Consider the following 26249-nt stretch of genomic DNA (forward strand, 5'->3'; position numbering starts at 1 on the left):
AGGAAACCGCTTTATGCTGTACTCAACAAGTGTCCATCTTTTCTTATTGCAGGGTGCCAGTGACCACGAGGCCTTTTACAGTGTGACATGGAACGATTAGCGTCTCGTCGTCGTTGCTTTGTTAAGCGGAACATGAGAATTCCATTCACTCATCCATTCCCCCCACGCGCGGCCCCGATGCCGCCTAATTAAATCCCCGATGCCGCCTTACGCGCGGCCTTATCTTGAATACGTCATGTGCCAAATGGAACGTGACGCATCCGATCCATACCTAGACGGTTGGGAAGCCGTCACTGCTGAAGCAATTCGCCATATTGAAGAAAAGTACACGTCAGGCAGCCGGACATCACTCGACAGTTGGCCCTCTTCGTCCACTCCGAGTGTGTCAGGTTTACCTTATCTATCCAGGAAGGATCGCCCGAAATCCGACTCGTGCGTCGAACCCACCTGTTTGCAATTCGTATTGCCATCGAGGCGCACCGCTTCGGAAAAACTCGGCGGTCGAACCACTGTCACTTTCAATCCTCACTGCCAACCCAAAGAAACGGAAACAAATCTAGAATCAAAACTAAAAGACATACGTTACATAGACGACAGTGCCAAGAGTTCATTATCTGCCAGCTTAACCGATTATCCTTGCTCTCCACCCCTGCCAGCATCCAAGCCACTTCACCTTCCCGAAGAGAACAAATTAGACGAGGAAACCGAAACTGCTGTTGCAAGTCCAACTACAGAATCGTCAAAAATCGGAGGAACCACAGACCAATCTACAGATTCGGTTGAAATTATCCATAATCAAAATAAGCACGATGTGGATAGTCAAAGTGTCTATTCTCTTTATATGGAAAAAGATTTCAGGTAAGTCTCATAAATTGCCCATAATATCTAGTATAGTGATGTCATATATCTCTATTTTTCGTGGCATTGCACATGCATTTCGTTTCGTCAATTTTATAATCGAACTTAAACACAAAACAAAGCAAAATTCGTAAGACGATTAAATAATAACCGGGCCTAATTTAGACTCTTTAGGGACCTAAAGAAATTAATATGTACTATCCATCGTTATTTTGTAGAAGGGTCTCTTATATAAGTTATTATAATATATGAGGACCTTCCATAGAATAACAAAAAACATTTTAGTAATGTTGTCGTCCTAAACTGTAATAGATAATAGGCCTTTCCACTTAATAGTAATGGACAATACATAGACTATTATATTTTTCTTTTTAAGGATGAAGCAAGGATCTTCGTAGCGTGAGTACTTAAACTGTAGTTTACGTGCAAATTCGACTTTGATAATTGATTTTAATTTAAATATTTATATTTCTCATACGAATAAGTTCCAAGAGGTATTTTAAGTCTTTAATAAAAAAAATTATCGAAAAAAGTAGCTTCAAATGATGAAGAAGGATGGAATTTTTAAGAGGAATTTGTATGCCTCATTAAAGTCCATTTATATAACTCAAAATGAAATTAATCACGCATTTGAATTATGTTGGAATTTACTTATTTATCAATTGATTCAGTTTGATTTTAATGATTATTTTTTCCAAAATTTCATTAGAAATTAACGCTTCTAGAAATGAAATATGTAAATATTTTTCTCATTTTGTAAAATGAACGCTATTTAACTATAATCCCCTGGATAATAAATAAAGCATTCAGCTAATTTAAAATTAGAGAAGTGGAGTAATTAATAAAATGTCGATAAAAGTCGAAATAATTACATAGGAACGCAATTATAAAGTTTCACACTAATTAGTTCCCTTTTTTTAATATTGTGAAAGCTGAAATATTTAAATTATACACAATTTGAGACGAACATGAAAATAATTACACTAGTGTTTAATTGTGTTCTTGTGAACATATATAAAAGGATACAGAAACACGATTAAACAGTGGAAGAAGAACACGTAAAAATCACAGAAACAATTGAACAGTAGTAGAAATAAATTAATTATTAGCAAAGGAGACGTATACAAGTATAAAGACACAAACGCAATTAAACAGTAGTGTAGTCAATCTTTATATGCTTTTCTCCGCCTACATGTATGTGAAATTGCTTTAAAAAGTCCTTCTGGTGTTAGAATCTTGCAAAAGTTATATAAAAATAAAAATCTAGGACGAAAATGTACTTAAAAGACGCGCAAAAGGGCGAGAAGATTTTACAAAGGTTGATTCGTTAGTGTTGATGTTCCTTCGTATGAGAAGAACGTATTAAGAAAGCGTCAAATAAACTTTTATGTCCGTCTACAAATTATGTATATTTTAAGTTAATTTTCTCTCTGGATTAAGCTTAAAATACGCTTCAAAACGTTGTCATTTGTAATAATGCTACGTGAATTTTGTTTAATAATAAAATATACAGATTACGTTATAATTACTAAACTTAATTTTAAAAATCTCTCGAGATTTTTATGTAAGTTACATCAATCGATTTTAATACAATTGCTTGCCAAATATGAGTATGTTGATTACGTTGGATCCAGTAAACCGAAATTCCACGCCTTTCTAAAATGCTCTTTTATGAAGCTTCTATTCAACCGAAAATTTATGGTCTTGAATACAACTCATTAATTCCTTGGAGTTCGACTTCATACGATCGTAAAACGAGTGATTTTTTTAAACTCTTAATTAAACTAGCAATAGTTTTAAGAATCGAAAACTTGTTTCGCATAATTTAAATTCAGATTTTATAATCGTGTTGTAAATAACAGGATGAAAACACACAAAATTCAGTGGAATGTTTCCTCATCTTCTTTTGGGAAACTCCACGAGAGCAACCCGCGAACCCGCGACTGATTCTCAGTGTCCAGTGGTTTTATCCATTCGGACATCGATGGGACATTACATTCGACAAATTCCTAATTGAATATTCTTAATTCTGTTTTAAATTTAAATAATAATAATTATTTTATTGATTAGTTTTTTAAGGACAGATACAAGCTTCTGTTTAAGCAATAATTTTGGTGGGTATCGACTATGGTGTATGCGTGAATAGCGAACGAAATACATTATAATTGGTAAAATTTTCTATCAATCGATAAAAATATTATCCTTTAAAAAATATTTATCTTATAAAACATTTAAAATTTAAAAATTTCTTTTGTGTACAGTACTTATAATTAGCTAATGAGTTTCAGCTTCCCCCCGTTTTACTCGAAGTTTCAAACTTTCAGTAATGAAACCTTCACTACTTTTAAATACGTAAATTTTAAAACTTTGATCATAAAATTTAAAATGAAGGAATCAAAAAAAAAAAAAATAGAATAAACTAAAGTAATGGAATGAAATGGAGTCTCGGCGCCATGTTTGTACAGTCGCTCTGACGCCATCCATAAATCGTTAAAGCTAAACGGATTATCTACTTTATATTTTTCTTCATACACAGGCAAAGTAATGGAGACAGGAAAAGGGTGATTTCATTTACTTATATTAAAGGTATTATATTAAAGGTATTAGGAAACTGAAGAAATGAAGATGAAAGAGCATCATATCGATTTCTTTTGCAATTTATATAATTACTTATTCGATTATATATAATAATACTGTATAAGATTAAACAATACACAACGGTGTAAGAAATGTGAATATTAAACTCTTTATATCATAATAATATTTTAAATACCTCAAAAATAAAATTTTCCAGTGAATAAACGACCCTCGTATATTTAAAGAAGGATCAGGCCTACCATTACTTCTTTCTATTATTTTAAAAACAGTTTTAAACAGAGAAAACAAGATTATATGAACTGCTTTATATACATATATATTTTAACAATTTGCTTCGTAAATGAATATTTAATTACTTGGTAATTCATAACTAGTCTACTTACGAATTATCATGTTGTACAAAGATATAAATTGATATTTATACACTAAAATTAGTAAAGTGTAAAATTTCTTCCAAGAAAATGTTAAGAAAATTTAAAGTGAGAAGTAATTTTTTTTGTATAATAACAGTATCTAGCATTAACGCGCTTTATAATGAACATAATACTATTCATCAGGAATCAATTGGATCCAATATTCTGAAGATTTTCTTCTTATATAATGCCGTGGTATTGATTATTTTTGATGAAGTCCGATTAAATTTTTTAATCTTTTCCTTTTTCCAATTTTTTATTCCATTTTTTCATTATTTTCATTCTTTACTTCGATTTTTTATTTTTTAATAATTTTTACACAAAGCATTTTTTAATTTTTTAAAAAATTTTTTACTTCTATTTTTATTTTTGTTTTAATTTTCCACTTATAAGTTAGCATTTTTTTTATTTTTCCTCGAAAAACAGTTATAATAACGTTGCGAGAGTGTTAATAGAAAACCTTCTTACACCAAATTTGCTTTTCTCAATAATTTTTCCTCCTTTATTATTATTTAATATAAAAAAAATATTAAAATTATACACTTCTTACAAAATATAACTATTAACTTTTTTTTATGTGTAAAATGTTTTATTTTAAAATATTGATCAAGTATTTTTATTCAGATTTAATTTTTAAAATAATTACTTAACAATCATTTAAGCTGAATGTGCTATTTTAGTTCTTAAATAATCAAAAATATTTATTGAATAATCTGCATATAATCTTAAGAATTAAATTCTTTTATGATATAATAATATGCTAAAAACATTGTTAAAAGTTATTTTATAAAATATTAAATTTATATTTAAAAATAACTAAATAAGTGATTAAATTTAATTGGTAGAGAAATTCAGAATCATTTTAATGCTTAAATTTATATTTAGATCAATACACTCCGCTTTACGACATATTTCTTTACAAACCTCGCTGTACGACCTTTCGCTCTAGAAACCTGCTTTTACGATGCGTGTTAATTTTCTATTAAGATTATATAAAATTCAACATGTCTCGTTGACCATCCGCGTGCTATTTCCCAATTAAAATTGTTTATTTTCAAGAACATAATCTCAATCTATGACGCTGAACTTATGTCAAAATTGTAGCTCGCTTTACGACAGTTTGAATAAACCAATTAGATCGTAAAAGAGAGGTGTCCGGTATCTGTTGTATTTGGTGTTTAATTAGATGTTGATTGTAAAAGTAAAAAATCTTTTTGAGAAAATTTAGTGCTGGAATATTCTGCAGAAATTACTGCATAAATCTCAATAATTTGTCGAAAATTAAATGAAGTTTACTCAAAGTAATTAATTTCTTTTTCTAAATTTTGTTGATTCTGTTTACTTAATTTTTTAAATTATATTTTAATTAATTTAACAATTAAATTTATATCATAGAGGCATAAATAAAAGTCGAAAAATTTCTTAAAGTTTATTTTTTACTCTAGTTTAAAAGTTTCGAAGATCGTTTAAAATTCCTTTTTTTTTCAAGAATTTTGTTAATTAAAAACGTGAATTTTATATAAATTCTAATATAAAAGATTACAGGAGGTTCTGGGCAAGCAGTGACTTATGAATGTCCTTTATTTGTTTAAAATTGCATAATGTAAAAGTCGTGTCATAACATTATAGTCTACAGTTAAAGGACGATACAGTCTCATGCAAGATCTCATGCTTTTAAATTTATTATTATTTGATGGGGAGGAGGGTTTCTTAAAGCTTGGGGCCATAACAGAATTGTCCAAAGTCTACAATACTAATTAATTCGGATTCTGAATAATTAACTAACATCAAATTAAGCCTGTTGTCATCCTAATCTATAAAGTATAAGAAACTATTCCTCCTCTAACGAATAATAATAAATTTAAAAGCGTGAAGTCCTAAACTCTCGCCTGCTATCGCGAGGCTCTGCGTTATATGTTGCTTACTTTATGTACAAATCNAAAAATATAATATGTAATTCATTCGTAGTAATAAGTAAAATATTTAATAATTAAAGCAAAGTCAATTTACAGGAATTAATGATATTTACAAACTAAATGTCACTAACGTCCGACACAAAGGCTCTTGTTGGGAGAGGGCCTTTCTGTTACTATACTAATTTCAAGTATTTTTTTAGGCTCAATTATTATTTTAAATATTTGAAGAAATAAATTTAAAAGCGTGAAATCCTAAACTCTCGCCTGCTATCGCGAGGCTCTGCGTTATATGTTGCTTACTTTATGTACAAATCCGACTTTGCAAACATTTATGCATTATCTGAGGTCTGTAAGAGCGCAAGGTCCTATATTTGTTTTATTTGTTTACTGCAATGCGACACTTGGGCGATCTGCCGAGGGTGACGCTCCCGGGAGGACTTTCTATAGGAAACTGGTCCCTATTTAGGTGTTACCACTCGACTAGTGATGGGCCGAGTGATTTGGTGATAACAGTGTCATTTACACCACGAACTTCACAGCTACTGAAGGGTTCAATATTTAAGGATCAATATTATTACACAATATTATCCGTAATCCTTATAATCTCTATTCAATATTTAATATTATGGAAAAGATCCTTTTCATGTCGATTTACGCGGTTGGCGCTATTTAGAAACTATATCGAGTTAGACTGTAAATGAATAACATAAAAGTGTAGGATACATAAAATTACCGAATAACATATATATATATATATATATATAATAGTAGAATGTAAGTATTAAATAAATATATATANGTACTTAAAAGACGCGCAAAAGGGCGAGAAGATTTTACAAAGGTTGATTCGTTAGTGTTGATGTTCCTTCGTATGAGAAGAACGTATTAAGAAAGCGTCAAATAAACTTTTATGTCCGTCTACAAATTATGTATATTTTAAGTTAATTTTCTCTCTGGATTAAGCTTAAAATACGCTTCAAAACGTTGTCATTTGTAATAATGCTACGTGAATTTTGTTTAATAATAAAATATACAGATTACGTTATAATTACTAAACTTAATTTTAAAAATCTCTCGAGATTTTTATGTAAGTTACATCAATCGATTTTAATACAATTGCTTGCCAAATATGAGTATGTTGATTACGTTGGATCCAGTAAACCGAAATTCCACGCCTTTCTAAAATGCTCTTTTATGAAGCTTCTATTCAACCGAAAATTTATGGTCTTGAATACAACTCATTAATTCCTTGGAGTTCGACTTCATACGATCGTAAAACGAGTGATTTTTTTAAACTCTTAATTAAACTAGCAATAGTTTTAAGAATCGAAAACTTGTTTCGCATAATTTAAATTCAGATTTTATAATCGTGTTGTAAATAACAGGATGAAAACACACAAAATTCAGTGGAATGTTTCCTCATCTTCTTTTGGGAAACTCCACGAGAGCAACCCGCGAACCCGCGACTGATTCTCAGTGTCCAGTGGTTTTATCCATTCGGACATCGATGGGACATTACATTCGACAAATTCCTAATTGAATATTCTTAATTCTGTTTTAAATTTAAATAATAATAATTATTTTATTGATTAGTTTTTTAAGGACAGATACAAGCTTCTGTTTAAGCAATAATTTTGGTGGGTATCGACTATGGTGTATGCGTGAATAGCGAACGAAATACATTATAATTGGTAAAATTTTCTATCAATCGATAAAAATATTATCCTTTAAAAAATATTTATCTTATAAAACATTTAAAATTTAAAAATTTCTTTTGTGTACAGTACTTATAATTAGCTAATGAGTTTCAGCTTCCCCCCGTTTTACTCGAAGTTTCAAACTTTCAGTAATGAAACCTTCACTACTTTTAAATACGTAAATTTTAAAACTTTGATCATAAAATTTAAAATGAAGGAATCAAAAAAAAAAAAAATAGAATAAACTAAAGTAATGGAATGAAATGGAGTCTCGGCGCCATGTTTGTACAGTCGCTCTGACGCCATCCATAAATCGTTAAAGCTAAACGGATTATCTACTTTATATTTTTCTTCATACACAGGCAAAGTAATGGAGACAGGAAAAGGGTGATTTCATTTACTTATATTAAAGGTATTATATTAAAGGTATTAGGAAACTGAAGAAATGAAGATGAAAGAGCATCATATCGATTTCTTTTGCAATTTATATAATTACTTATTCGATTATATATAATAATACTGTATAAGATTAAACAATACACAACGGTGTAAGAAATGTGAATATTAAACTCTTTATATCATAATAATATTTTAAATACCTCAAAAATAAAATTTTCCAGTGAATAAACGACCCTCGTATATTTAAAGAAGGATCAGGCCTACCATTACTTCTTTCTATTATTTTAAAAACAGTTTTAAACAGAGAAAACAAGATTATATGAACTGCTTTATATACATATATATTTTAACAATTTGCTTCGTAAATGAATATTTAATTACTTGGTAATTCATAACTAGTCTACTTACGAATTATCATGTTGTACAAAGATATAAATTGATATTTATACACTAAAATTAGTAAAGTGTAAAATTTCTTCCAAGAAAATGTTAAGAAAATTTAAAGTGAGAAGTAATTTTTTTTGTATAATAACAGTATCTAGCATTAACGCGCTTTATAATGAACATAATACTATTCATCAGGAATCAATTGGATCCAATATTCTGAAGATTTTCTTCTTATATAATGCCGTGGTATTGATTATTTTTGATGAAGTCCGATTAAATTTTTTAATCTTTTCCTTTTTCCAATTTTTTATTCCATTTTTTCATTATTTTCATTCTTTACTTCGATTTTTTATTTTTTAATAATTTTTACACAAAGCATTTTTTAATTTTTTAAAAAATTTTTTACTTCTATTTTTATTTTTGTTTTAATTTTCCACTTATAAGTTAGCATTTTTTTTATTTTTCCTCGAAAAACAGTTATAATAACGTTGCGAGAGTGTTAATAGAAAACCTTCTTACACCAAATTTGCTTTTCTCAATAATTTTTCCTCCTTTATTATTATTTAATATAAAAAAAATATTAAAATTATACACTTCTTACAAAATATAACTATTAACTTTTTTTTATGTGTAAAATGTTTTATTTTAAAATATTGATCAAGTATTTTTATTCAGATTTAATTTTTAAAATAATTACTTAACAATCATTTAAGCTGAATGTGCTATTTTAGTTCTTAAATAATCAAAAATATTTATTGAATAATCTGCATATAATCTTAAGAATTAAATTCTTTTATGATATAATAATATGCTAAAAACATTGTTAAAAGTTATTTTATAAAATATTAAATTTATATTTAAAAATAACTAAATAAGTGATTAAATTTAATTGGTAGAGAAATTCAGAATCATTTTAATGCTTAAATTTATATTTAGATCAATACACTCCGCTTTACGACATATTTCTTTACAAACCTCGCTGTACGACCTTTCGCTCTAGAAACCTGCTTTTACGATGCGTGTTAATTTTCTATTAAGATTATATAAAATTCAACATGTCTCGTTGACCATCCGCGTGCTATTTCCCAATTAAAATTGTTTATTTTCAAGAACATAATCTCAATCTATGACGCTGAACTTATGTCAAAATTGTAGCTCGCTTTACGACAGTTTGAATAAACCAATTAGATCGTAAAAGAGAGGTGTCCGGTATCTGTTGTATTTGGTGTTTAATTAGATGTTGATTGTAAAAGTAAAAAATCTTTTTGAGAAAATTTAGTGCTGGAATATTCTGCAGAAATTACTGCATAAATCTCAATAATTTGTCGAAAATTAAATGAAGTTTACTCAAAGTAATTAATTTCTTTTTCTAAATTTTGTTGATTCTGTTTACTTAATTTTTTAAATTATATTTTAATTAATTTAACAATTAAATTTATATCATAGAGGCATAAATAAAAGTCGAAAAATTTCTTAAAGTTTATTTTTTACTCTAGTTTAAAAGTTTCGAAGATCGTTTAAAATTCCTTTTTTTTTCAAGAATTTTGTTAATTAAAAACGTGAATTTTATATAAATTCTAATATAAAAGATTACAGGAGGTTCTGGGCAAGCAGTGACTTATGAATGTCCTTTATTTGTTTAAAATTGCATAATGTAAAAGTCGTGTCATAACATTATAATCTACAGTTAAAGGACGATACAGTCTCATGCAAGATCTCATGCTTTTAAATTTATTATTATTTNTATATATTTAATACTTACATTCTACTATTTTATGTTCATGGAGATATCATTATATGTTGAATTTCCCTTATGATCTAATATTAATTTATAGTAGTTACAAACTAGTGTGAATTAGCGTTATTGTAATTATGAACTAGTTTAATTATAATTAAAATGATTAAACTCAAAAGGTAGTTAAAATTTATCATTATTCAGTACAATCCGATACAGGTTTATACTGACTGGTTCACTTACGGTACACGCTATGAATCCATAACGAAAAGTACATTTTGTTTATAATTTAATTCCTTAATTTACTAAAATTAAGGAATTAAAATGCATGGAATTAACTACAGAAACTTCAGATTCTTAAATGACTCTTCACAATTTATTTGTGATCCTCTCTCTTTGTGAAACTTGTCGCGATTCTGTTCAAACAATTATTGTTTGAACAGAATCGCGCTGTTTTCTGCTTCACTCATCATTAACATAACAATATATTGTTTTATTTATGGGAATAATTAACACGTAAACAATATTTAACGATAATTTAAGTCATTTTTAAGTCTGAAGATGCATTTTTTTATATCATAATTTAGTTTTATATTATTAACTAGCAGATTTTCCCGGGTGACAAGTACTGTATTTATAATAAGGAGAAACATTAAAACTGAAAACCGCTTTAAAAGTTTGGTTATTTTAGTCTACTATTGTTATCTTCATCAGGAAATTTCAGGGGAATGGAGTGGCGTAGTTTTATAATAGCATAGTTTCCTCAGGATCCTAGAAAAACTTACGATCCGGATCGGTCAAAGGTTTTAGGATGTATAAGGACGAAATAAGGGATATAGAGATTTTATGATAGCCTGCATTTTCCGCAGGGACCTAGACAGTAACTATGAAGAATTTGGTGCAGATTGGTCAAAGGGTTCAGAAGTATATAGAGAACAGATATACAGACAGACAGTATACATTCTATTATATACTGTACATATATAGACTAAGTTACTTGTAGATTTTTTTCAATTATCTAAATAATTTTTTTATTACTATTTTATAAGATTTTCTATCAATATATTCGTAAATCAATTTTAAAAATTCGTGATTTTTGACATTTATTTTATTCAGTTAAACTATATATATATATATATCTTCAAAAAATTAATTGCTAATTTTTTAATATGTAAAAAGTATATAAATATGTTTTTTTACATATTAAATTAGCAGTTAATGTTGTTACTGTAACAAAATTGCAAAAAAACTATTTTTAATTAACTTAAATTATTATGTATTTCATAATTGAATTTATTTCTTCATTTTTAACTTGTAAATTTGATAAGCCGCATTGTTTGGAATTTAAAATGCATCTTACTTGAAAGAAAAAGAATTTTCAAGAAGAAATTAGACGATAATTATAAGTAATTATAATTTAAATTAATTTATTAAACAGTAAAAACAGAAACACGCAAAAAATGTATTTTTAATATTAAGATTTGACTTTAGAAAACAGCAATTATTACTGTTTAATTTGTAATTTTTCTCTTGAAATGGTGTTGTGAATTAACAGTAATTGCCAGACGTTGATTGTAACTACAGAATTTCTGTCATTTTTTATTTAAACTGAACGAAGAAGAAGAATATCCGCACAATTGTTGAAGTCTGTAAGAGTAATCCTTCATAAGCCGACATGCAATACAATGTGGAATGATAGAGTAGAAAATTCACAATAGAAGATATTAAAAAGGGAAGTTTAAAATATAGAACCATCCCATTTTAAAACTTGAATCGATAAATCAAGAATCAAGAAGTTCTGGTAACTTATAAACCTTTATTTGAAAGCTTAATATTATTTTTTTATTATTTTTTAAAATTATTATTTTCGTTAATCCATTCCTTTTTCGTTGACTCTTTCACTCTCTATATCGCTTACAATATTTTAGACACTAAAAGAGCCTTTATTCAAGCTTATTCGGCTAAGCTCATACTAGGATAGTGGGTGGTGAGGTTCGAGGACCTCCAAAAAATTTCTAGGGTATGCTGCCATCTTAACTACTCGGCCATGCAGCCGTTCTCTCAAGATTCTAAATAACAGACCCTTTCTCCTTTGGCTGAGTGAGTAAAACCACTCAACGCTCGTGGAGTTTTCCTATTTCTTCAGGTGCCTAATACCTAAATGGGAGCCAGTTTTCTGCATGAACTTCTCTCGGGAGGCACTATATAGCCTTTTCAGATTGTCCTTGTGTTGCTTTTTTTTTACAAAGTTAAACAGATCTCGTAGATTATCCAGCTATGTGGCTTCAGTTTAGGGCTCATACTTTTAAATTTTATTATTTAGTGGATGAACCTCTTATACGTAGGCTGTATACACATATATACGTATACATAAAAACAATAATAATTTTACAATATTGTTTATTTAACGTTATAAGAGAGTGTATTTTCCAATTTCCGGGAGGTACTACCTTTTTAGACACTCCCTGAAAGAAATCTTGATTCACAGCTGTAATTTACTAGACTAAATCTAACCGTGCTCATCTCGTTACTTCTGTTAAAAATATAATATGTAATTCATTCGTAGTAATAAGTAAAATATTTAATAATTAAAGCAAAGTCAATTTACAGGAATTAATGATATTTACAAACTAAACGTCACTAACGTCCGACACAAAGGCTCTTGTTGGGAGAGGGCCTTTCTGTTACTATACTAATTTCAAGTATTTTTTTAGGCTCAATTATTATTTTAAATATTTGAAGAAAAATAAAAATAAAGAAAATAGTTCACATTTTCAGCCGATTTAATAATATGTTGAAATATAAAATGAACGATTTCCTTCGTAAAATTATTCACAAATTAAGGGGTTTTTTTAATTTGTTCGATGTAATCTTATTTAATTAAAATTTTTTAAATTAATGAAGAATTAAAAATTGTGTATTTTTTAAATGAATAATTGTAAAATTAAACTTATTTTTATTTATTTGTTTAATTGAATTTCTTAAATATTCAATTAACATATTCAATAGTAAAAATTTAAATGAAAATAATTACATTTTTCAGAAAAAGTATGGATTTTTTCCAATTTTGTTCGTTTTATGAAGATATTTATATATTTTTGTTAATTAAAGATCAACACAAGTTGTATTTTTTTTTAAACCGTTTCTGATTACTTTCGCTGGAAGCAGTTTTCTATCTTCTTTTTATACGGTTATAAGTTGCAGTAATTATTGTTTTAACAGTTCTATCCTGTAGAACTTCCAATAATTTCTAATGGTGTTAACCTGTTCTTCCGGAGTTTAACGAGTTCTATCTCAATTTTCTCACACTTTAATATCGAGTTAGAATGATTATAGTTTATGCTTCCACGCTTCCAGGCCTAGTTAGAACTTCTATCTGAAATTGCAGTTTTATTTGAAACGGGCCAAAAGCGTAATGCTCGGTCCATTCCATCAAACCCACTAATAATATCCGTAGTGAAAGGGGATGGAGTAAGCCAGTGGTTACTAAGGATCAGTACAGCGGGGAAGCTGCGTAGCCTAGTTTTTTTTTTTTTTAATATTCTGAGTTACAATGTAGCCTCCGAACTCGGACACTTTCCCTGTTTTAGTGGTTTATGATTTCCACTGACTTATCCTCTACTAGTGAACATCTGCTGAAACTATTCCACGAGGGAAAAGGGATGTACTCCCAGCTGGGCTGAGACTCGATTTTGGATTCTCCAGAGTGGTAGACTCGGAGCATTCCGGAGTTTCTTATCTCATTGCGATGCTATCCTCATTTTTATAATTTAAAACAATGCTTTAATATTATAATAATATTAGATTTACATAAAATAGTAAAAAAATAAAATATTATAATTTAAAGTGGAACAAATTAATAATAATAATTATCTTCGGAGATAATCGGATGGTGTTTAAAAGCAATCATAAAAATATTTAAAGAAATCAAGCATTTTCTTATAAAATTTTGTAATTATTATACACATTTTCTGAAATTTTCTATCTGCTCGAAGTTGTATTAAAATTATAGATAAAACTTTCTTGATGAATCTTGCAGAATTAGGAAATTCCAAATTTTTTGAATATTAAAAATCTTTCGTGTGACTTCACTAGACTGAATCATGGGCTAAAGACATATTTTCGAATGTGTAATGTTTATGAAATTTCATATATCTCCATTTTTCAGATATTATTTCCAGCATCCATACGCTCGATTGTTTGTATCGTATTTTGTTATATTCTGCAATTTCTTAATATTTGCCGAGGATCCCGTATCCCATAGCCATACAGAGAGTGAAATACCCATAGTGGGGAATGTATTCTCTTTCGTGGCTACAAAATATCCCGACGAATGGGGATGGTGCGTTTTGAAAGTAGCGTTATGGTTGATGGCCATTCTCATCGGACTTCTATGTGGAAAGTACTTCATTCATCACGTGGTGCTTCGTGAGTATTTTTTAATTTTATTTTCAATGAAACCTCGTTAATAACTATATTAAATAACTTATTTAATCAAATGAAGGTATTTATATTAACTTAAATGATTTTATTATTTTTTTGCAAATTGCTATGATTTATGACTTTCTCACATATAATAAAGAGTGGCCAAAAGTTAGTTAACCGCAGTAAAGAATAAACCACTGTAAATATACAATTTACAATGCCTTAACAAATTCAGTTAAAGATTCATATTCGCAAATGCTTCTCTTTTGAAACTCTTTTGCCCTGTGGGCACCAAGAGGGCCTTTCTAGCAAGCCCAATATGGGTTGGAAGTTCCCCATTGGGGCGGCCGGATGGTGAGGAATGGGCCCGACTTATCCGGACCGACTACTCCTGAAAAAATTCCTGATGTTTTTCGATTCGTCTGGATTCGATCTCGAGTCCCGTGAGCGGCAGGCTGCCACCTTAACCTCGGCCATTAGACCAATTTCAAGAGTACCTGGTCACTGTCTCTGGGATCGTATTCTGGTCACTGTCTCTGGTCTCTCGTCTCTCACAAGCTGGTCGCTGATTGGCTAATCATTTGGATTAGTCAATCAGAGACAGGCTTGTGAGAGACAAGAAACCAGAGACCAGAGACAGTAACCAGAATACGGCTCCTGGAGCGCACAAAACGAAATGCGGTTAACTGATTTTTGAATCACTCTCTATATCGCTTACAATATTTCAAAGTATATTGATTTTATATTTATGGTGATAATATATAATCATTTTGATATGTCTGTGGAGTATTCTTTTGTTTTACCTTGAATACAGTAGAACCTCGATTATCCGACCCCCGATTAACCGACATCTCGGTTAACCGACCGTCCTAGTCGGCAAATTTCAAATGTCCGCTAGTGATGTGGCGCTACAATATTTGGCTATATCTTGGCTACTTTAATATTATTTTTATGTGTTTTAGCNTAGTAAAAATTTAAATGAAAATAATTACATTTTTCAGAAAAAGTATGGATTTTTTCCAATTTTGTTCGTTTTATGAAGATATTTATATATTTTTGTTAATTAAAGATCAACACAAGTTGTATTTTTTTTAAACCGTTTCTGATTACTTTCGCTGGAAGCAGTTTTCTATCTTCTTTTTATACGGTTATAAGTTGCAGTAATTATTGTTTTAACAGTTCTATCCTGTAGAACTTCCAATAATTTCTAATGGTGTTAACCTGTTCTTCCGGAGTTTAACGAGTTCTATCTCAATTTTCTCACACTTTAATATCGAGTTAGAATGATTATAGTTTATGCTTCCACGCTTCCAGGCCTAGTTAGAACTTCTATCTGAAATTGCAGTTTTATTTGAAACGGGCCAAAAGCGTAATGCTCGGTCCATTCCATCAAACCCACTAATAATATCCGTAGTGAAAGGGGATGGAGTAAGCCAGTGGTTACTAAGGATCAGTACAGCGGGGAAGCTGCGTAGCCTAGTTTTTTTTTTTTTTAATATTCTGAGTTACAATGTAGCCTCCGAACTCGGACACTTTCCCTGTTTTAGTGGTTTATGATTTCCACTGACTTATCCTCTACTAGTGAACATCTGCTGAAACTATTCCACGAGGGAAAAGGGATGTACTCCCAGCTGGGCTGAGACTCGATTTTGGATTCTCCAGAGTGGTAGACTCGGAGCATTCCGGAGTTTCTTATCTCATTGCGATGCTATCCTCATTTTTATAATTTAAAACAATGCTTTAATATTATAATAATATTAGATTTACATAAAATAGAAAAAAAAGGAAGAAAATATAATTTAAAGTAAAGTGGAACAAATTAATAATAATTATTATCTTCGGAGATAATCGGATGGGGTTTAAAAGCCATTCAGGCACCATTTTGTTCTATAGGTGTCGTGGATTGGCGTTTTTTTTTTTGCACTTAAACTGTCTATTTTTGACATTTATGGTTTTCTGATAGCGTATTTGATGTCCCCTTACGATTGTTCTATTTCGTTTCTTTGTATCTCAGACATATCATATCAGTAAGCAATTAAGTGAGTGGAGACAATGTAAATTTATTGTACAGTATGGATTTTTTTTGTTTTATTGCATAATAAACATACAGAGCAATGCTTTTGAAGAAGCGAAAACAAACGTTTTTGAAGATCTACAAAGTAAATTAGTTATGTTTATTGGAACAGAAATAACGAGGTTTCACTTTTACTTTAATTACTGTAATTAAAACATAAATTATTTATTACGAGATGGACAGTATTTTTCGATTAAAATATTGAAAAAATATCTATGGAGGGAAATATTGAAAACTTTTACTATGGGCTTAAATATCAAATTTCTGCAGATATCAATCTATTTCAGGGCGATGGTTCCGCTTGAAAATGTTTCGAGACGAACAAGGCACTTGGATGATCATGTACTTGACAGTTATCCTATTTCTTTTCTTATTCTCTTGGATTTATAATTTCTTTTTAATATACGCCCATCCCGAACCCAGCAGATATGTCATTAATGGGCAAATGGGTATAACTAATGCTAATTTTATGAAAGCGGCTGCGTGTGGCACCTGGTTAGGAGATTTTGTTACTGCCTGGATGGTAAGAATTCTTTGTTTAAATGATTCATATATTAGATAATAAAAATTTATGGTTTATGCATGTTTTAGGTAACTGACATGATGTTGCAAGACAATTTATACTCAGAGTGGGGAAGACCATTCAGGTTATTCTGGAGTAAACATGGAAGATTGAGAATATTCATTTTCTGGTCGGGTGCCATTGTTATAACCGCTTTAGTGGTGGCATTAATCGTTAGCGATTACATAAATTGGGACTATTTAAATAGGGATTTCGTTGCTACAACAGAATTATCACGAGCTTTTCTTGCATCTTTTATACTAGTCATGGATTTATTAATTGTTATGCAGGTATGAACGAAGAATTATTGCATTTTTTAGATTTAATATGGCTTAAGTCATGAATTAATTTCATCTTTTATTATCTTTGTTAGGATTGGGATTTTCCACATTTTGTTTGCGATTTGGATATCAAATTACCAGGCATGCATGTGGCATCATTCAAATTTAAACTTTTTCAAAAATACGTCAGCATTCCGGACGTCGTCTTCCATATTTCAGGTAAGTTTATCAAATATATATAACATCGCGTTAGATTAATTAATTAATTAATAGGATATGGCAACATAGCACTTAGAAGACTTGCTAATGGTACCTGGGAGGATTTTCTACGGGAATCTGGCCCCTACTTTTACATACATGAAAAAACACCGAAAATTCCACGAGACCTGTCCGTTGGCAAGGTGCGAATGACTAGTGTTCAGTGGTTTTATCCAGGTCCGTGCCAAACAGTTTTGGCACTCGAGGCTAACCTGTAATTCAATGTTAATTCCAAAAGGAAGAAGAAATTCTACGGGGTCATTTTGACGCCCAGGGTCAGCCCTTTAGTTTACATCGCTGGTTTTTTTACTCGACCACTGAGACAGAAATTTTATGGAAAAACGAAGTAATTTATTAAAAGTGATTAATAAATAATTATGGTTTAAAACTTAAATATTCGTTTGTATATTGAATATTTCATGTTTAATGTATTCCTACAGTATGCAAAATGGCCCATGAGTCAGTTAACTCAGACCAAGACAACCGATATACGTACTGACTTAGATTCGTAGAAATGTATCAGAATGATGGAAATTATTTATTTAACATGAAGGATGTCGTTTAGAACAGTTTATTTTGAACTTTTTTAGTAGAAATTATAATGAAATTCTTTTATATTAAAACGGTAATTGACTTCTGGAGCATCCTGAATAATTTTTAATTATTTAATACAAAAACACTTATGACCAGTAATGTTTTAGTAACTTATACTACATACTCAATAGAATGCATTTAATAGTGTCCAAAATTTTGATTTGCATAATTCTGTTTAATGTGATTTGATGTGAATAAATGAGTCCGCGTTATATCATATCGAATTTATATATTTTTCTATAATAGATAAAAGAAGATGCGATAATTTTATACTATATAATTTTTGAATGCTTCAAATAAAGATTTCCTTCAAATCGAATAACGTGAAATTGAAAACCAATCTCTGCAGCATTATAAATTATTTCGCGCCACATCTGAAGGGTAATTTGTATCCGAATGAAGCCAAGTATGCAATTTGTATCTAAATATTAATGATTAATATGATTATACTTGCTATTTCCTATTATATTTAATTAAAAAATTAAACGATTAAAAAATAGATTAAAAAATAAAATGGATATGAACATTGACATATTTCTAATTATGACGTTTATTATTATTTGTCTTCTCAGCGTCCCAGCTTTTTGTCAAGTCGATGAGTCAACCCTCTGCACTACTTCCTCTCGTTTCAAACCTGACATTCTTTCATCTTGCTTCAGTCTTCTCTGATTTTTTTCTTTTATCTGTTTTATTTATTTTTCCTGCTTTCCCTCAGTCTTCTGTTTTTACTTTTACATGAAACATTCCTCTAGAAAGATGCTTTTTTATGTGACCAACCTCTTCATTCTCTAAGTATGATTATTTTGTTTTCTACACTTTCATTTTCAGTTCCTTTCTTTCATTTCTGACTCCATTATTCTTGTTTTTCCCAATAATAATGTGATGAATTTCATTTAATTATGACATCAATTTACACTCATGGCTAAAAAAATAAGCGTAATAATTACTTTGGCCTGTATCTCAGGATCAGAATAACGTGAAACTTAACATATAAGCGGAAAATTGTACTCTTTAACTAGAAAACAGTTGAAAAACAAAATTTTTCTATCTAAATTATGTCAAATTAAAAACAACAGGAAATACTAAGCATTGTCGTAAGTCATTTTGGACAGAAAATGCGTGTATTGCGTCTATTAATATTGCGTGTAGCTGACTCCTGCATGCACACACACTGTACAACGATAGCTCATGCTGGTTATAAAATTGTTTATGAGCTCAGTTGAGAATGTCTTGAAGCTCTGGGAGTTTTCGGTGAAAGCTTGCAAAATACAATTCGTTTCTCTACAGCATTCTACATTTATTTTATGGAATTTAGGTCAGGGATCTTGCTGACCATTCCACGAAAGGAATATCATCGTTGTCAAGAAAGTCATTGACGAGTGAAGCCCTATTGTGTAGGCATTATCGTCCATCTGTATCCTCAGCATCCATGGCATTCATAACTTTATCTCTTACCTTTATGCACTAATGACACCTCTTTCAAAAACATGGAGTTCGGTTCGGCCATTAATTAATTAAGCGTAATGCCCTCTTACTATGATACAGTTATCTGCAAATTGGTTTTTTTCCGAAATGGAAGTGTATCTGATTCCTCGCTCTTGCCATATTCTATTCAGAATTGTTTTGTAGATAGCACTTGGACTCGTCAGTGAACTAGAATATTGACATTGGACTGTGAATGAATGGGGAAATATTTTGACACTGTCTTCAATGGGCTCTTTTGTGCACAGGTATCAATGTAACGTGACCTACTGGTCATCTTGCAAAAATAATATTTGCTTGAATCTTCCTGTCGACAATTTGTCGTTAAGGTAAACATCGATGGCCATAGGCAGCTCTTTGCATAGCTGACTACCAGACATTCTTTTGTAATGACGCGCTGTTAATGCCAAATAGCGGTCCTGTTGAGGGATAGTGGAATTTCCTGTTCTTTGAAATCGTAGAACACAGTATCCAAAGACTGTATAAGATGTTCTGCGGTACAGAGTACAAGACACATTAGTCTGGATATGGTTCTTGCGATTGGCATATTTCTAGCTTTCCGGTAATTCTTCCTTTTATAAAATTGTCCTTCTGATGTCTTTGTGGTATTATCATTGTCAGTATAATACAGTAAAACAGTAAGAAACTGTCCTCGACGTTTAAACTCGATGCAACAGGAAAAAATAATGCCATGGTATTTGCTGTATTTATGAAGCTTGCATATTTTGCATAAATTTATGCTTTTTCCTGGTATTTTATTGTCTGGAAACGTTGGCATAAATAATTTATGTCAATGTTTTCAAAATAAAATTTTTTTGCGTTTTATTTTGTTTACTTTTTCTCTATCTAAAGATTGGACAATTATCTTTATTTTGGATTGGATTGATGAATAAGGCAACACTATTCGAGGACGCTCTTGTTAAGGGGATGCCTCTCTGGAGGATTTTCTACGGAAAACTGGACCGTACTTAGCTGTTAGACACGTAGAAAAAACTCGGAAAACTCCAAATAGCATCGTTGGTGAGGTGCAAGCTGCAACCTCACCAATGAGATTTGACCACCATAAACATATATAACTTATGTATTGTAAATACCAGCTTTCAGTGGTTGTTATCTACTCGGCCACTGATAGACTTTATTTTTTGAATATGACTGTATTATATTGTATATTGGTAGCATAATCGTGTACTTTACTAGATTGTAATCATACTAATATTATATAATAAAATGTTGGCGTGGTTATCGTACATTAAATATTTTTAACGAAATAAACCTAATTAGTCCTCATTTCTTTGATTTTTTCTTTATCATATTATCAATAATATGTCAGTAACGTAGCATTTAGAAAGAAGTACTCAATTTGTTTTACTTTCAGGAAAATGGTTTAATTATGGAATCATCGTCATAGTAATGATATTAGATCTGAATATGTGGAAGAATCAAATTTTTTATCAACCGGAAGCATACGGTCAATATACAGGACCGGATCATCGTGTCTATACAGTATCTACACCATCTATAATAGCGACAGGTAAATTCCATTTATGAACTGTAAAATGCTTGCATAATACAAAATAATTTTGATATTTTTATTTAATTTATGAAAATTAACAAAATGTAATAACTTACATTCTAATGAGATGTATAGATTTTAGTTAACGTAACTTTACACAAAAATACGATATATATTCGATATAATAATACAGTCGACCCCCCTATAAGATAGAGATACGTTCCATTCTCTAGGAATCCGCTTTCTTACGAATCCTTCCAATCACAACCCGACACGTGTCAAGTTTACGGACTATGGCTGTTTGAAAGATTTTCTTCCATAAAATTAATCGATTCTAGACTAATCCGACTNATAATTGTCGAGATGAATATTTTAAGAAATTATTTAGGACAAACTGTGGCTTATAATAAAATAGGATAAAATGGAAGGTTGTCGTTCTTTAGAGGTTAATTTGTTAGCATTTCAAAACGAAACATTCCTGAAAACACGACTGCTATTTAGAGGTGATCGCTATTGGAGGTTAGATTGCATTTTTAATTTTCTCTATATGAAATCAAATAATCAAGGTAATTCGGCTAATCTACATGTTAAATAGGTTTATAAATTGGTTAGAAAGTAAATCCCCGTTTTACGACCTAAACGAGCCGTTGTTATTTGAACCATTTTTCTTTTACTTTCCGGCTGTTATAACATAATATTGTAATAGTGTCACATTTGACACTCCAGGATTTTGGAATCTCAATGTTTTGAGACCACTGATCCTAAAAAAAGCCGAAATCTGAAACCTGGGATATGTATGTGTGTGTGGGGGAGGGATGAGGTGTGTGTCTGTATGTATTGTCATCTATTTCGTTTAATATCTCGGGATGGATTAAAGATTAATAAACAAAATTTGGCATGATAGCATGGTAAGGAGCATTGATGCCATTAAATTTTGGTAGTTAAAGGTCGAGGAAGTGGAAAGATAGACGTGGCCATATGTCATATCTCGAGTGGAGTCACATTTAATAAAAATTTTAAACTCTTTATAGGCATTTACAATATTTTCAAAAACTCATATTTACCCTCAACATTAAGCCTTTTTATAATAATTAATAATATTTAATAATTAAAAGTTATTTTTAAATAACATCTTACAACAAATGGCGCCACACACAATTTTAACTTCCTGCTAATGTGTCTTAGTATTTCTTAAACAGAAGCATTTTCGCCGGAAAAATTATGCAACTCGTTGTTGGATTTTTATAAGCTCGATAGATTTCTGGGAACACTAAATTGTACAGTACATAGGGATGCCTCTTGAAAGATATGGAATTTCATGTAATTAAAGCAGAAAATTTATTCCGATCATAAAAATTGAGATTGTAGTGCAAGCGGTCGTAAAGCGGGGATTTGCTTTACAGCTTGTTTTACAAATGAGAAGTGTGCTTTACCACACACTCTTTATTTGCCAACATCAAATATACAAAGGAGTATACAGTATACAGGGGCAACTCAGCTACTGTGAGTTGGGGTCATCTTCCCAATGTCGGCACAGTCATTACACCCAAAAAGAAAAATTATAAAATATTTTGGGATTTAAGAGAAATACAGAAGTATATGGACGTGAATGGTGGGAAGAATGGAGAGAAAAGTGTCTTTTTGATTGGTGCTTAGTATGAACTATCGTATCAGTCATAGATTTCTTTTTGATTGAGGACATTAATAGGGTACTTTTTAAACTCATTGTGGGTGGGTTTGGGTAAGCCCACAAGGCCGGGTGATGAGAGGTGGGGTCTGTCGTGTCTAGACCATCCCTTAAAAAATTAATCTACCCAGACATACGTATCAGTCGGAAAAAGCAGTTTTCGCATTCTCAACGATAAATATCTGCAGTAAATTCAATACTTGTATAAAATTGTCTCCTTTTACGACTCATCAATCAAGATAATTCCGAACTACAAGCAGTGTGTAATTTCAGTGCTTTATATGTTGTACGAAATAACCTGCCGAATTTCTTCTAAATTAGGCTTTGAAAAATATCATCAAATATTTATTCCGGCAAATTTTATTGAAATTTATGTTCGTATTTATAAAACAGACTTGTAATGGTTAGTTTATTATAAAGTTATTAATAATGTAAGTTTAGAAACTGGAATTACGAGAAATTAAATCTAATTAAATTATTCTATAATCTAAATTTAATTCATAAATAACGTAACTATAATTAATTCCAATGTCGTATGAGCGCAACATTTCAGTTTAAATAATTACGTAAAATCATAATGTTGATAAATGATACATAGATATATCATTAAGTATTATTAAATATCAGACTTATCATATTTAACGGCCTATAGGGAAGTGTATAGTGAATGTACAGTACGTGTGCTTGAAAGATGCAAGTGCGCGTTTACATCCCTATTTAACGTGAGAAATTTTTTTGGAAAATCGTAGAAGTTTAATGTTTCATGATATATTTATTAAAAATTAAAATAATTGTTTAGAAAGCACCATATTTGTGCATCGCTGTTGATGTTGCTGTTTCATGGTGTTGTCCTCAATAAAAATAGCGGATTAACTGTTGAAGTTCCTTTTAAAATGGCCTTTCTAGGGTATTTCTCAATTTCATAGTAGGCTATACAAATATTCTATTTGTTAAAATTCGCAAAATTGTTAAATAAAGTAAATAAGTGCATTCGGGAGAAAGGAAGTACACTGCAATGTTATGAGCTCCCCTTTTTCCTTTAGCCAATATACCATTAAGATATTATTTTAGGATTTTTAAAAATTTTTCTTAAAGTTTTTTTTTTTTATCATTTCACTTATTCTTCGGCGTTTTACATCATTGCATTAGCAATATTATTAGTAACTCAGTTTGAATTTTTTACACAAACGCTGGTATTTAATAATTTAAGAATTTATAAATTTTGACTTCGCCAGATAAATTTTTGAGAGTCTATTCAGTGTTTGTTTATTAATGAATCGATTACTCATCAAAATTTTTGGCTTTTAAATTTTTCATTATATGTATGGTCGCCCAGAGGGTAACGGGGGTCTGCGACAAAATACATATTGGAACACTAGTAATAAAGAAGTAAACAAAAAACATTGTATAGGAGCGCCTAATTCCGCGGATTCCAGGGAAATTTGTTTCTTATGTCCTCTGGGAATCTCTACGCTCTGTTCAAACACTGTAATGATTAATGTTATGGTTAGTAACTTCAATTTTCATTTACGATTTCGGGTTAATCTCAAAATAAACTAACGAGTTGTGAGCATGGAATATGTTTTCAGTAGTGTTAAATTGTGGTCAGACTCACGGAGAAGATGGACAGTAGCGTCATTTGGCCCTAGCTCTCAACACAGGACTTCACAAATGCACTGGTGTTCCTAAAGCTCCAAATATTTAATTTTTTTAAATGTAAAAGCATGATAGGAAAAAGTTCATTTAACATTAATCCAGACTCAATGTTACTTCTCTCAGGTTCTGTTTATAGCGTACATTTTATTTTATGCCTACAACCTATTGTCTTTTTTCCAATATTATATCATTTGATAAATCATAGATTAAACAATATTATCGAATGGCCTTATCAAAATTTTCATATCTAAATTAAATGTTTAAACGAACGTATTTGATCTTTAGAAGATTCTTGAACCTTTAGAAGATGAAGGATACATGCCCACATACAAAAAATGATCCAAATCTAGCGGTAGCAAACAATTGAGCATATTACCTTTAAAAATATAGCAATATTTATTTATTTATATGTAAATCATTATTGTTTCAATGATATTAATAAGACGTTTCCCAGGTTTTTATAAAATTCACAATGAAATTCAGGTCTTTCCTATACAGTAAATTAAAAATAATAAAAATTAAAAATAATAATAAAATAAATATATCAAAAATTAAGTACTAATTAATTTTTGAAATTTTATTATCTACGTCTTGTCTTATTTGTTTCATTTATAGTTAAAAATCCAAATACAGTTAAGCCTCTTAACAACAGCTACTGACGAGAAAATAAAAATAAAAATGACCGTTATTTAAAAGTAGCCGTTGTTTGGAGGTTATTTTGTAAGCATCACAAAAAGAAACGTGCTTGAAAAAATGGCCATTATTTGCAGGGTCGACTATATCTCTTTATCTATTTGGCTTTATTGACTGTTGTATTGCAAGTTTAATGCTTAATTAACACTTGTTAATAATAATAATAATTAATATTATTTCGTTAGGAAACGAAACATTATGGAGTTACAGCGTACGATCTTTACCAAATCCGAAAACCAACAGGAGTTATACAGAAACAGACATGCTAATGAATTCTCGATTTTTGGGTTATCCAATGAATGTGAAAGGGATGGCATTCGTTCCATCTCTTTTGGCATTTGTTATGTTTGGCATGTTAACCTATGTTTACGGACGTTTTCCACCAAAAACGGATGCCACAGCCGGCGGGAGATTAAAGAAGCGCAAGAAGAGCGTGCCAAGAAGCAGCTGGAGAAGGGAACGAAGTAACAAAATGCAATACATAATATCTAGGACTAAAGGAGAGAAGAAACAAACAAAACCAGCCAGTCAGTTAGCTGATTTGGTTGTTGCATGGGAGGAACATACAACAACGTCCATTGCCTGCGAGAAACCGTTATAGTGTTAACAGTCTGTTTGTGTCACGAAGATGTAAAATATCCGAAATATATATATATGTCAGTTGGATAACATAACCAAATAACACAAAAAGTGATTAATTACGGGAACCCAAGTTCCTTCTATGTTTATGTATAGTTGTTGATATTTTTGGATGTGAACCGTATTCGATGTCTTTAAAACGAGACGAAATTATTTTCAGAATTATGTCACATTATACTTATTATAAAAACAAAAAAACCCATCAGTGCCACATCAAAGACAAACACTATCGGTTTCTAATCGCATATATGTCGTCAGGTGTCGTGTGAATATACAATTATTATTCATCGAGTTATGTAAGTCTTATTATATTCCTATGTGCTATTTAACAATAGATAGTATTTCGTTTTAGAGGTGAATTTTAAGTAATTTAATTATGAAT

General features: G+C 30.4%; 1 protein-coding gene across 2 annotated transcripts; it reads left to right on the forward strand.

The window, feature by feature from the left end:
• Positions 1-26249, forward strand: LOC111615702 (transmembrane protein 117-like). Of its 2 annotated transcripts, XM_023357135.1 has the most exons (7): positions 19-858; positions 14172-14431; positions 16790-17025; positions 17094-17354; positions 17438-17564; positions 21055-21210; positions 25414-26249. In XM_023357135.1, exons 1-7 carry the CDS (start codon positions 200-202, stop codon positions 25827-25829), a joined length of 2115 nt encoding a protein of 704 aa, XP_023212903.1. In that variant the 5' UTR covers positions 19-199; the 3' UTR covers positions 25830-26249. The 2 variants fall into 2 exon arrangements, with proteins under 2 accessions (XP_023212904.1, XP_023212903.1); XM_023357136.1 differs by lacking the exons at positions 21055-21210; positions 25414-26249 and adding an exon at positions 17634-17933 and having other exon boundaries at positions 1-858.

This window comes from Centruroides sculpturatus, unplaced genomic scaffold (assembly GCF_000671375.1).
Source record: "Centruroides sculpturatus isolate CEXI.00-Female unplaced genomic scaffold, Cexi_2.0 scaffold2410, whole genome shotgun sequence".
In the NCBI taxonomy this organism is placed as follows: Eukaryota; Metazoa; Arthropoda; class Arachnida; order Scorpiones; family Buthidae; genus Centruroides; species Centruroides sculpturatus.

Excerpts from the sequence above, each read along its gene's own strand:
- LOC111615702 (XM_023357135.1), top strand. The coding sequence starts at position 200 with ATGCCGCCTTACGCGCGGCCTTATCTTGAATACGTCATGTGCCAAATG. Across the intron at positions 859-14,171 it reads TATATGGAAAAAGATTTCAG|ATATTATTTCCAGCATCCAT; the intron begins GTAAGTCTCATA and ends TCCATTTTTCAG. Across the intron at positions 17,355-17,437 it reads ATTTATTAATTGTTATGCAG|GATTGGGATTTTCCACATTT; the intron begins GTATGAACGAAG and ends TATCTTTGTTAG.